The sequence below is a fragment of the Camelus ferus genome, chromosome 23, assembly GCF_009834535.1.
Source record: "Camelus ferus isolate YT-003-E chromosome 23, BCGSAC_Cfer_1.0, whole genome shotgun sequence".
NCBI classification, from domain to species: Eukaryota; Metazoa; Chordata; class Mammalia; order Artiodactyla; family Camelidae; genus Camelus; species Camelus ferus.
The window spans coordinates 9852033-9865683 of NC_045718.1; the positions used below are offsets into that span (position 1 = coordinate 9852033).

Below are 13651 nucleotides of genomic sequence, written 5' to 3' on the forward strand. Positions count from 1 at the left end.
CGGGGCCTCCGAGCAGGGCAGTGACCAGACAGCCAGCCTGGTCCTGCCCGTCGTGAAGCAGAACGACCCCTCAGAACCCTGTGGCCAGCCACCCGGTGCCGGGGAAAATGAGGAGGCTACTGATGGGGGTTCAGTAAACCTGAGTGGCTTCACAGGACCCCAAGGTCTCGCTCCTGCAGAGAAGGGAAAAATAAGCCCATAGCTCCTATCCAAGTGGGTTTTCATCTGGGTGTGTACAAAATGCTGTTACCATTTGACCCTTTGTTGTGTATCGGAAATTTACTGTCTTATTTGAAAGAGAAATCATCTTTTGGAGAAAGAGGACCCTGAGAGCTGAAACTAGTCAATGCCAGGTGCTGGCACGACGTCCTCCGCACAGTAGGCTCTTAGAACGTATTTACCTCCTGTCCCTCCATTCTGCTCAGTTCACACTTGCTCCCAAATCACGCTTACATTCAGAACTTTTAAAAAACCACCAGTTTTATTCAAAGGTGTATTTTCCAGAGCTGCGCTGGAGAAAACAGGTACTCTACGTACAAGGCTAAAGCAAAAAAGAAAAAAAAGTAAAAGAAAATGTGGACAGTTAACAACACTGAAAGTTGGCAGGTGCCATGAACTCACTGGGCTGATTCCTCTAGCAAATCAGTTTGAAATATGCTTCCAAAGCCTTACTTCCAACATGGGTCCAAAGACTGCTGTTGCTAGTGATCAGTGCATACCTCTTCCTTTTTATTTTTTACTTTTTGTATCTGTATATGTATTTTTATTGACGTCTAGTCAGTTTACAGTGTTGTGTCCGTTTCTGGTGTGCAGCACGATGCCCCAGTCATCCATGAACACACATATACTCACTTTCATGTTCTTTTTCACCGCAAGTTACCACAAGATGTTGAATATAGTTCTCCGTGCCCTACAGTATGAACTTGTTCTTCTTTCTTTTTATTATTATTATCTTGCATCGAAAATGTCGGAAAGGTAATTGCAACAGACTGCTTTGAAGTGCAGCTGTAATTTACCCCACGATTTTAGAGTCACTTGAAGTGGGACAACCTCTGATAAATAGTCTTCTCTGCTTCGTATGAAGAGAAATTGAAACCAGTCTTAGCGGATACCCTGCTCCGTGTAGACGGGCTAAGAGTTATTAGAAAACCTTCACGGGTCTCCCTCTGACCACAATATTCATTACAAATCATGGACCTGCTTGGCAATGGGCTATGACATCTACTAGCTCTATGCAATATTTTAAGTGGAATGGCAGGTTGTTTTGTGATTTTTTTAAAAAAGGAAGAAAAGGGGAAATTATATGGGGGCAGTGTTCACTTTTTGAAGAAAAATTTAATTGAGCCAAGGCAATATTTTTACTACATATACAAAATAACAAACAGATGCGGACTCATTTTGACTGGCTTCCAAATGCAGTGACCCCTGAGGTTAATACCGACCACGGTGATGCTAACTGTCCTGGTAAATAGATTCAAGAGATGCCAATCCAGCGGGTTCTGCTTTCCTTTAGTTTATTATTTTTTCCCCCCAACTTGGAAAATCACAAAGTTTTTAAGCGCAGTTCCTGGGCTGGTTGCCTGTCCCCTCTCTTCCTGCAGTTTCCTTGCCCCCACTGCCCACCTCCTACTATTTGAAACTGTTGAACCTTCATGAAAATGCTTGACTTCAAAAGATAGCTTTTTAGGAAGTTAAGTTCTGTAAAATCTTCTCTTTCTGAAGATTCTTGGTAGAAGTTTAAGGAAAATTATATTTCTCATGTCACCTCTTAGTCATAAAATTAAAATATTGTGTTTTTGCTGTCATCTTGAAGGAATGTTTGCTGGGGAGTTTGTTCCACCACAAAAGACCCTTAGAAATTGTCTTGAGAACTCGGAGTCTTTCTGTCATTTCACACGGATGTTCGAGAGGGAGGAGATGTGCTAAAACGTACAAGAAAGACTTCACCCAACTCATGATCTCAGCTCAGCGCTTCCCAAACGTGGTCCCCACTGCCATGAGCAAACAGACCGGGCAGAGGAGTTCGCTGGCAGCCTGAATGTGAAAGACAGACAGACTTTCTATATTTTAAGGCTGATCTTTTTAAAAATAATCAAGTGTCTCAATAAGGAGTTCTGAAGAGTATTCCTTAGAGCTTCATTCCCAGAAATGTCATCTCAGTGTCCCTTGGTGCGTTGGCTATGAGCATGTGAGCAGAACGTGGAGCCTCCCAGGATCTGTTGAGGATAAATGCACCACCGACCTCTTGCCTTCTAGAGAAGATTTGATTTATAGAGGCAGTCTACACATGTTTTGTCTTCAGAATACACCTTAGCTTTGAGATGCTTAACCTCTTATAGTTTCTTAGATGCAGAAGGGGCTTCACCCCATGACTGAATTTTTTCACACTGTTGTGCCTGCCAAGTGGCCCAAACGTCTTGCTTACACACCTTCAGGGAACTCACCCAGACTCCATCTTCCCAGAAATCCCCACAAAGTTGTTTCTTTGTACTGAAATAAAACATGGTCACCATAAGTTGCATGCATTGGCAGCATTGTCACTCTTGAAGCCAATACCAATCTTACATGTCTTCTTCTTTAGAACACAAATATTTGAAGAGAAGTGTCTTGTCCTATCCTATCTTATCCAAGCCATCACTCCCACCATGCTAAACACTTTCCACAGGACATCGTTTTCAGACACTCCATCAGCTGCCTGCTGGCTCTGGACTCAATTTGCTTATCTGGCTCCTCGATGTAGCTGGCGGTGCAGTGACACAGGACTGTAACCTTCCTCATTCTAGGTAACGTTCTTCTATTTTGCAGCCTGATATCCGGTTGACCTCTCAGCAGCCACGTTCTGTGATCACTCTGAGCTGTTCTCACTCATGGTGCCCCAGACCTCTGTGTCTTCCACCCTAAACTGGTGAGGTCTATTTAGACACAAATGGCTTTTATTTATTCTCAATCAATTCTTCTTGTTGTATTCTGCCAACCATTAAAACCTGGATTATTTTTCATCTGTATCTGTCATCCCTCTTCATGACTTATCAACAACACATACGAGAATCATTCTTCCCACGTCCACAGACAAGTCATATATTGCATTGGGTGTTTCAAAAATCATGCGGTAAATCACATGCTCTGACTGCCTGCTCGTGATTTCTGAAGAACAGGCTTGCTGCTGGAGAGTCGAGCAGCTGAGAATAAAAACCAGCTCTGTGTTCTGTCTTTTCATCTGGATCCACAAAGTGACGCTGCAGGCATCGTGGGATGACCAGTGGGGACCCGCCACCCCTGAGGCAGAGTGACTCTGTGCATGTTCTCAAACCTCAGGAACTTCAAGAGCCACATTCTCCTATTAAAGCATTTTATCTCGTGCGAAAGTGCCGCCATGCATCAGAGATGCTCGCCTCTTCAAACGGATTGGTACGCCTAGCAGTGCGCTTTGAAAGCTACCTATAGTTGCCTGGAGCAGGTGGTCTCCAAATGCAGATCCCAAATGTAACGTGCCTGTCAGAATCAAGGCAGAACTCTGAAAATGTAGCCTTTGATGCAGGAGGTCATCAAAAACACAGATGGCAGCCTAAGCAAGTTTCACTGCAGTTCGGCTGAACTAAAACACATCTTACCTGTGCTCAGTCCTCAGTGGAACCAGAGGGCGGCCCTTGAAAACACGCTGGGATATGACCCGTTTTTTCTGGCTGGGATTGGGATGTAAAGCCTTGAAGATGAAAGTATCGTTCAGACGATGCTCTTGTCAAGCTCTTGGGTGATTTCCAGATTGCAAAATCCAACAGTCAATTTTCAGGCCTCATCTTACCTGACCTCTCGCAACAGTCCCCACAGCTGAATGCTCCCTCTTCCTGAGAGTTCTTTCCGCACGAGGGTTGTGGGACATCCCTCTCTCTGGGTTCTCTTTCCGTCTTACTCCTGTGTTGTCTCCTTTACCTCTGAATGGTTCCTGGACCTCTCCTCCTCTCTCTCTCTCCATTCACTCTCTTGGTGCTCTCCTCCGACCTTATGGCGTTAAATGCCATATTTATACGGAAAAATCCAAAATTACTATGGCCAGCCCGGAACGTCTCCCCCGAACCGCTCTGTCTGCTACTTACTGGGCGTTGCCATCGGGAGGGCTAATAGGGTGTCTCAGATTTGACACGGACTCCCGCCTTCCCTTCGGACCTGCTCCTCCTGCGTTCTTCTCCATCTCGGCGAATGGAAACGCAGCAGTTTCTGGTTACTTGGACCAAAAACCTTGGAGACAAACTTGCCCCAGAATATCGTGTTGGTTCTACCAAAACATTTCTGAAATCTGACCACCTCCCTCCATCTTCACCGTTACCACTGACCCAAGCCACCATCATTTCTCTCTTGAACTTCTGCAATAATATCTCTATTTTCTTCAGGGTTTTGCTCAAATGTTACGTTCTTGGACAGTTCCTCCCTGACTAGTCCACTTAAAAATGACAGCTGCACCCCCACCCCCAGCTCTCCTCACCCCCTCTCTGCCTGACTGACTTTCTGTCAGAGAATCTGCTTCCACCTGACATACTGTGTAGTTTGCTTCTTTACCCAGATCTGGTCTGTTCTCCACCAACTGGAATCTCAGCTCTAGGAGAGCAAGAACTCTGCTCCTACCACCTCATCAGTGCTTTGGGAGGTCAGCGTTCATTTTCATACTTCTCCAATTTTCTTGTCATGCCGCATGTCGGTAGTGTTGCCACGTCACCACATCACAAACTTCTCTGATCCCAGGAAACGCTGGGTGGGTTCAGCGCTCCGCTCTGCCCTAGTCCCCTGTCCCCAAGCCTCTCCTCCCCCCAGGACCACAGAAGGAACAGTCCTTGTCGTCCCTTGTTCAGCTGCCTTGCCTCTCACGATTATTATCCCAGAAGAGGACATGCAGATCTAACGCTTGATTTCTGCCCTTTACGAGGAATGATGAGGTTTACGCCATTCGCTTGAGCACAGCCCCAAGCAGGAAAGATGACGCCTGCTTGACTCGTCGGCTTCCAGGTGTCGCAGGAAGAGCTCTTGCCCCCAAATTTCTCCAAACCAAGTTGCAGTACAGTCGTATCTGATATTCCACCTTAAGCCCCACCTTTTTAGGGCAATTTAATAGAGGTTCAAAAGTTTATCTGTGCAGAAATCTTCTCTTTCTCTTTCGTGATCAGTGGACCTCACCTATAAGCTATAAACCAAAATCTCGTTGTTTTCAGAATAAAGTAAATCCTGAAGTTCAGAAAGTCAGGCCAAACTGTCATTCTATTGAATAAGCCTGTCCTGGACTTTCAAAAATATGAATGTACTTGTGTGTGTATGTATATATGCACTACAGAAATACATATACATATATATATTATATATATATATATATAACATATATATATATATATACGCATATATATTTCACCTTTTGCTGCTGTTTATTTGTGAGTCTTACGGTGTTTCTCTTTTGTTTCTCCTCCTGTATTTTGATACTACAGAGTACGTGGCAGGCAGATTTGGCCAAGATGACTCCACCGGATACGCCGCTTTTCATCTGGACGAGACTTACAGAGAGGACGTCACCCTCTCCATGTTTGTTCGAACACACCGCCCGTCAGGCTTACTTCTCACCGTGGGACACAGCGCTTACCGACACCTCCGTGTCTGGCTGGAACGTGGCCGACTAGCAATGCTGACTCCGAGTTCTTCCAAATTATTAACAAAATTTGTTCTCAGCGATGGAAATGTCCACTTGATATCTTTGAAAATCAAGCCAAATAAAATTGAGCTGTATCAGGCGTCACAAAACCTAGGATTTATTTCTGCTCCTACATGGAAATTCCAAAGCGGAGATGTCCTCTATATTGGTGGCCTGCCTGACAGACAAGAGACTGAAGTTAATGGTGGCTTCTTCAAAGGCTGTATTCAAGATATAAGATTAAACAACGAAAACCTGGAATTCTTCCCAAATTCAACGAGCAAGGCAGCCCACAGTGCAGTTCTTGTCAACGTGACCCAAGGCTGTCCTGGGGACAACGTGTGTGAGGTAGGGTTATTCATACCAGCCGTGTCCATATTATGTGCTAAGGCTGCACTTCATTAAACAGATCGTTTGTTGTAACTGTTCTTTGTATGTGACGGTGATGTCACTGACCCACCAGCCACAGAATAATTCTGCATCAATGTTTTCCTGGCAAGTCTGGGGGATTTATGTTGAACCGTAAAAATAAAACCTTGACCTTGTTGTCATCATGGCCTGTTTAACCAACCAAGAGATCTACACATTCTACATAACAACCAAATTACTTAAGAATAATCATATTTTAATTCCCAAATTCTTGATGGCATCCCAGAGGTTTAACTGAATGAACTCATTTTGAAACATACTGTTAACTTTACCTTAAGTGCCCAATGACCATTGTTCTGAACATGTATTAATAAAAAAAAAAATCTAAAAGGCATCTTCCTTCTGGGAGTTGGATTTGAAATAATCTCTCTGAAATGTAATTACTCAGAGCCCATGTTTTACTTTATATTTTGTGTGCGTGTCTAAAATCTACTTCAATATGTGAATTTGTTGGCATGACCTTTCAAAGCAAGAGAAGGAAACACATTTATATCTGTTGAGCACTTACTGAGCTCTGACTGTCGTCACGCACTGGGCTCACTTCTAAATAAACAGAAATGGGTCATTGTGGCATTACTACAGGGGCACCACCAGCGTGCCAGGTACTATTTCACACGGATCCGTCCGTCTCATTGTGTGGAAGGACTCCCGTGCAAAGCAGGCATCGTCATCATCGCCGTGTATGTTAATTACCGATACGGAGACTGGCGTTTAGGAAGGTTGTGTCCCTAGATCACGTGGTGACAGGGGAACAGGATGAGTACAGACTGAGCTCTCAGAAAGTCCTTCTTAAATACTTTCATTTGGAAGACTTTGTGAGAAACCTCAGGAGAAGTCAAATTATAATAATCTGTTTCTGATTCAGAGGCAGAGAAAAACGGGGGCGGGGGGGGGTCACTGTATGGGGACCCACAGGATCCAAGTCCCAAGCTGCCCTCTTTGACTTTTGATTGATCTCAGACAACAAGAGGGACCTCAGCTTCCTCGTCAGTTAAAAACAGGAGTAATAATCTCCAACTTAAATGGTAATCAGTGTCATTGAAAGTGTCTGGTAGCCTGTGAATTACAGAGAGTATTACTACACCTCTTAAAACACCGTATAAAGTTGTGTCATAGGGGATCGATGTCACGTGTTTTCCTTTCTTTCTCATTTCCTCCCTCCCAATGGTCGCAGCACATCTTCGCTAACCAGTGGGCATACAGAGGCAGAGATGTGAACATGCAGGGAGTCAGCATTAGATGTGGGTCTTGCCTTGACTGCTCACCATCTTTAGTTGCCAGTGCTTTTTACGCCTTTGATTTGTTTCCGGCTCAGCCCAACCCCTGTTACAACGGAGGTGTCTGCTACGCCCTGTGGGACGACTTCTCCTGTGCCTGCCCCGCCAACACAGCTGGGAAGACCTGCCAGGACCTGCGCTGGTGCGAGCTCGGCCCGTGTCCCCCCGGCGCCCGGTGCCAGCAGGTGCCTGGAGGATTTGAATGTAGGTGGAGTTCAGACGTGTCACCCACCCAGTTAAGCTGGCATTTCACGTGTCCTATGACTCGACCCAGAAAACGAACACAAATTCCGCTCACCAGATGGGTGGCTTCTCCCAGAGCAAGTGGCAGTGGAGCAGACCAAACAGGAGTTTGACGAACCAGAGGCGCCTGGGCCTCGCCCTGCCCCTGGGCTTCGGGGTGGGAGGTGGAGTCTGAGTTCCACCAGACCGAGATCCTCGATCACTTAAGGCAACTTTGGGAAGACAGAATTAACCGGGTGATATTTGGCTCTGCTTTTCTCGTTGCTGGCAGCACGGAATAAAGGTGCCAGTGTGAGCCCATGACCAAGGGCCACCTGGGAGGAAGCGTCTCCGTAGTCTGAGGCTTCCTCTGTAGCATAAGGATGGAAGATACATCCGTGTGTGTGTGATGATGACATGACCTCGTGTGTACAGAGCCAAACGCATCAGGCGCTCAGTTAATGCCTGTCAGCAGTATTTCCCTCAATCTGAACGATTTTCCTGCCCAAATTCAGTACTACCGAGCACAAATTCCCCCATGTAAGCAATTTAAATCCTATCTTCACAATTTTGACCTATCTACATACTAGCCACACTTTTACTTGTATTCTGTCTTTTCTCCTACTTCAAATAATGCAGAGTTCAGTCTGTAGGCAACCATCGGTGTCTGCACTCATTTTTAATTTCTTCTCCTTGTTCAAAGCTTTTGCTTCTAAAATTTTTCTCTCCCTTGCCAGCATCATCAACTTCTCCATCAGCCTATAAACAGACTGACAATTTCTCGTTATAGGCTTTTTCCCTTGACACCCCACCCCCACCCCCTCTAGCCACCACCCATGCTCCTGTGCCCTTTATAGCGGGAGAAATCCTCTAAGAGTTGTCCTCAATATGCATCGATGTCTTACTCTGTCCTTTATTCTGCCCCATCGGTCAGGCTCCCAGACACCCCAGAATCCTCTCAACCCAGAGCTTCACCAGCAGCCTTCATCACTTCATTCTGTTTTCTACCTAAATGTCCTCTTGCCTGCCTTCCTTTTTCTTCGTGTCTCTTACCATCCCTGGATGTTTGTTGTACGCATGTTTGTTCACTTGTTCGCCACCTTTTCCTCAATTGAATATGAGTTCCCAAAGGGAAGGACGTTTTCTATTTGGCTTCTCACGTTACTCTTGGCACTTACAATGGTGCCAAACATACAGGAAGTTGTCAGTAAATGCTTCTTAAATGAATCATTTTTTCCTTCAATTTAACTCAGTATTTTTACTTAACTGCTCTAGAATTTAAGTACGTTATCTGCATACAATTTTTTCAGAAAAATGCATAAGATACCTTGGAAAGCATTGCACTAAATTAGCAGACTGGAGTGAGAGGACTGACTGACCTCAGGCCAGTATCCTATTTGGACTGAGTCCCAAAGTGACTGAGGACAAGAATGTATTTACTTTTATGTTTCTGCATTTTAAAATCATATGTCAAAGTGGTATGTGAAATGTAATGCACCATGTGTATACTTGGGGAAGGTTTTTAGAAGCATATCTACACTCTTATATTTCATATTTAAGAAACAATATGCTACACACGTGTATAAAGCACAATGAATTGGTGTAAAGGATGAGCTCGGGTCTCTGAAGTGGCACAGAACTTCAAGTGCAGCCTCTTCCGTTGCTCTACTTCTGAATGGTTTGCTTAAAATCGCTCGCTGGTTAGTAATTTTATTGTTAACCTTTGGGCAGCACTGAAGTTGTTAGTCCCAGTTATGTTCTGCAGAATGGTTTAAATCATTTTCAGCGTTTCACAGGGGAAAAGGAGGAGGGTTTCTAGGAACAGTGGCAGTCCAGGGACCATCCCACTGGTAGACTCTGCTCTCGGGGTCCGCATCAAGGATGCGGGTGCCCCGTGTCAGAAAGGCGTAGGTGACTCTTCTCTGCCACTGGGCTGCCACCACAGAAAGAGAAGAAAGCTCACCTCTGACCTTTCCAAAGGTCTCAATAACATTTGGTTAAGTACGACTTATCTTAAGGGAGACGATGTAAACCGATAGGATACCATCAGAATATGTTAGGATTTCAATGGAAAAGAAATGCATGGCTTGGATTTTGGTATGAGACCATCCAGGTTTGATATCCTGGCTTTTTTATCTATTAGGCACATGACCAGGAGAAAATGACTTCACTTCTGTGAGTCTCAGTTTCCTCTTCTATAAAGCTGAGATTATCATAATCACAGTAAAGCTGTATTCAGGAACTCTGTACATGAAATAATATAAAAGCAAGCAATACAGTTCCTGGCCCGCGTCAGGCAACATGTGGTGCTCGCTAACCCCGATGGAGGTGATTAAGCAAGCATTCCAGATCTAATCAAGGTACTGGTTGGTACTGCTTTCTCTTTTCAGGTACTGCAAATGCTGTTTTTAATGGGCAAAGCAGCGAAATAGTATTCAGGAGCAACGGGAATATTACCAGAGAACTCACCAACATCACATTCGGTTTCAGAACAAGGGTTGCAAATGCGGAGATCCTGCACGCCGAGAAGGAGCCTGAATTCCTTAACGTTAGCATTCGCGATTCCCGCTTATTATTTCAGCTGCAAAGTGGCAACAGTTTTTACAGGCTGAGTCTGACGAGCTCACAGTCTGTGGATGATGGCGTGTGGCACCATGTGACTCTCTCCATGACCGACCCACTGGCCCAGGCTTCCAGGTGGCAAATGGAAATGGACCACCAAACACCTCCGGTGACCAGCGTGGTCGCCACTGGGAGCCTCAGCTTCCTGAAGGAGGATGTGGACATCTGTGTGGGGGGCAGAGCGGACGGCCCCATGCAGGGCCTGCAGGGCTGTCTAAGCACAATAGCGGTCAGTGGCGTTCACCTCTCTTACTTCGAAAACGTCCGGGGTTTCCTTAATAAGCGTCAGGAGGAGCAGTTTCTCAAAGTCTCGGTAAATACGGTGGCCACTGGCTGTTTGCAGTTAAACGCTTGCAAGTCCAACCCCTGCTTGCACGGAGGACACTGTGAGGACACGTACAGCTCTCATCACTGCGCCTGTCCTGAGGGATGGTCAGGGCCCCACTGTGAACGCAACATTGATGAATGTCTTTCAGACCCCTGTATCCATGGCAACTGCTCGGACAGGGTAGCAGCCTATCACTGCAGGTGTGAGCCTGGATACACCGGTGTGAACTGTGAGGCGGGCGTGGACCACTGCCAGAGTCACCAGTGTGCCAACGGGGCCACCTGCGTCAGCCATGCCGAGGGCTACTCCTGCCGCTGTCCTGGAAATTTCACGGGGAAATTTTGCAGGTGAGTGTAGCAGCCACATCCAGCCTGGTCTTTGGAGCTGTTTGTTGCATCTTCAGACTGGCTGGCTCTCTCCCCAGGTGTGCACGTAGAGGCTGGGCGGGAGTGACATTGGTCACATCTATCATGATTTGGTCCTGTGAGGACAGGACCTTACCTGCTGGCATGTTCTACAAAGAAGAAAGGGAGGGTTTTAAGCAGACTTTAAGCAGAATGTTTTCTCTGTCAACTCTGTCCAAATATGTCTCAGGAACTACAGCCCCAGAGTCTGACAGCCTTATGGCCTCAGGAAACAGACACATTTACCATAAATGCAAGAGCTGAATTTTAGAATTGCTGGGGGAAGCCTGACCCCCTGAAACAATGCCCTTGATGATTTCAGGCAGCCTAACTTAGACAATTCTGAAAAGACTGTCTTAAAGTTTAATTTCAAAAAGGCGAAGTCATGACACTCAGACAAATATAAATGGTTTTATTTCTTGTTAATGAGGGAACCAATAAGATATAAAAATCAAAATTGTGAAGGACAATCTAATTATATATAAAATATATACATATAGAAATAGATTTGTAAATAGCGATGAGGAAATGAATTTAGCAATAAATGCAAAACTGTTTAGTATTTTGTAGGGCAACAAAATTAGTATTTGAAACCATCTTTTCTATAGTGTGACAACTGATTGTATCATTACAGGCTTATTTGCATTTCGTTGAACAAGATCCATTTGTATTACTATAATTTTCTATAACTTACAGAGTTATAAAATGGCTTGGTAAAGAAAATCTGAGGAGGGGGAGGGTATAGCTCAGTGGTAAAGCACATGCTTAGCATGCGTGAGGTCCTGAGTTCAATCCCCAGTACCTCCATTAAAAAATAACTAAATAAATAAACCTAATTTCTCCCCCCCCCAAAAAAAATTGTTTTGAAAGGGGGAGGAGGGTACAGCTCAGCCGTAGAGGATGTGCTTTGCTACTAGCATGCAGGAGGTCCTGGGTTCAATTTTATTAAAAAAATAAAAAAGTAAATAAATAAACCTAATTATCTCCTCCCCCCAAAAAAAGATTAAAAAAAAAGAAAAGACAATCTAAAGCATACACGTTAGAAAATCCGACAATTTAGTGGGTCCTTTATATAAACTCAGCATTTCATTGAAAAAGAGCACAGTGATCTCTTTTGCCCATTTCAAAGCATTTCACAATTTTTTTTCCCCTAAAACTATAAAAGCAGTATTTTAGTTCTGGTAATCACCCCCATTTCATATTATGTAAACAGAAATAAGGATGGAGGTTTTCCTGCTAAGTCACATGGCTTTAATATTTCCATGTAAGTAGAACCCATTGCTGTCTTCCTAACTTAGACTTGTTTTAAATTCACTGTTATAGGGACGTGGGAGGGTTGTTTCTAACAAGGAATACAAAGTCCCGGGGCGTTGACCAGAGCGCCTGGCGTGGGCTGCCGCCTGCAGACACTGTGCTGATTCAGAGGCTGTTCCTTAACTGGACGAATCTCCGAGCAGACAGAATGTGGAGGCATCCCCATGGGCAGATGCATCTGTCTCCCTAATATTCATTCTTGCTCAGAGCCTAGGAAGGCGTGACACTAGACTAGGTGCTGAGTGCTGACATTCCAATAAAACGTCACCTCTCACAAGTTAACCGACTCATTTGCCAACAGGTAAACTGCTTGTTTGAAAGCAAACGACATTCAGGATCCAAATTAATAATAGCGCTGCCATGGCGACTTTGGATAAGTAACATAAACACAGATGCCCCAGTAACCAGTTCTCCCATATTTTTTTCTGCCTAATTCATCAGAGTCAAGTTCTCCAAGATTAAAGTTTTCAAAAGTACTTTCTATTGAGATTTAAAAATTGTTGACTACAGGTAGATGTATAGGAAATGTCCCTATTTGCGTTGCTAATTACCCTCTTTCAAAGCCAGTTGACACTTTGGGCTCCTCTGAAGACTCGTTGGGCTATTTCCTTTTTCAAGTCGATTTGATTAGCTCTTACGGGAAGAGACACATTTAAACATCTTGTAGTCCGGTTTCTCCATCTTAGCACACACGGCAGGACAAAATTAAATTCATCTTCTGTTTCCTGAATATTAACTATGTATCCAGCTCCACCCACACCATGCCCAGTGGGTCCAAGGACCTGCACCATACCTGAAAATCTTTTTAATCAGTCCCTTCACACCGCTGGATTTTATCTACCAGTAAAGTTCTGCTTAGCTTCTAACAATTTGTTCCACCTTTTATAAGGATTCCTTAATATATACAGCTTAGTGATTATACAGAAGAGCCACTCTCTGAATTCACATGTAGTTAGCTCTGAGTGCGTCTGCTAAACCCCCGGGCAGCATTTGGCTTGCCTTCTGATAAGCGATGAATTACTAAATGGGGGCAGCGAGGGAACTGGAGTTCAGCTCTGAAAAGCTACAGAAATCGCATGAGTGCTCGGGTACCAGCGTGCCGTCCTGTCCTTTCTGGCCCGCAGAGAGATGCACTTTTCCTACGGCCCGTGTTGATTGATCAGCAAAGCAGCAGCAAATCCAGCAAGTTTCTTTCCAGCCCTGAGTGTACCGCCCACCGCCGGGCGTAGATCTTATCTCCGGATGAACACAGTGTAGAGATGGAAGATGGTTAGCGGGGCTCGTGGCAGCGGGGCTCGTGGCAGCGCCCCTCGCAGGCGATTCCTGCCTTTCACAGCACAGGTTCGCGTGTGGGGCTCAGCCGGCCCAAGTCCCTATTCCCGCGTCA

At 45.0% G+C, this 13651-nt stretch overlaps 1 protein-coding gene across 4 annotated transcripts in view; it reads left to right on the forward strand.

Annotated features, from left to right (window-relative positions):
- Window positions 1-13651, forward strand: part of CRB1 (crumbs cell polarity complex component 1) — a 130767-nt gene that overhangs the window by 86567 nt on the left and 30549 nt on the right. For 3 of the 4 annotated variants that reach the window (XM_032466796.1, XM_032466797.1, XM_032466798.1), the window contains exons 7-9: window positions 5469-6016; window positions 7413-7578; window positions 9987-10893. In XM_032466796.1, coding sequence (XP_032322687.1) covers window positions 5469-6016; window positions 7413-7578; window positions 9987-10893 — 1621 coding nt within the window. The remainder of the gene's footprint in view (window positions 1-5468; window positions 6017-7412; window positions 7579-9986; window positions 10894-13651) is intronic. The other variant, XM_032466799.1, reaches the window with a different exon arrangement.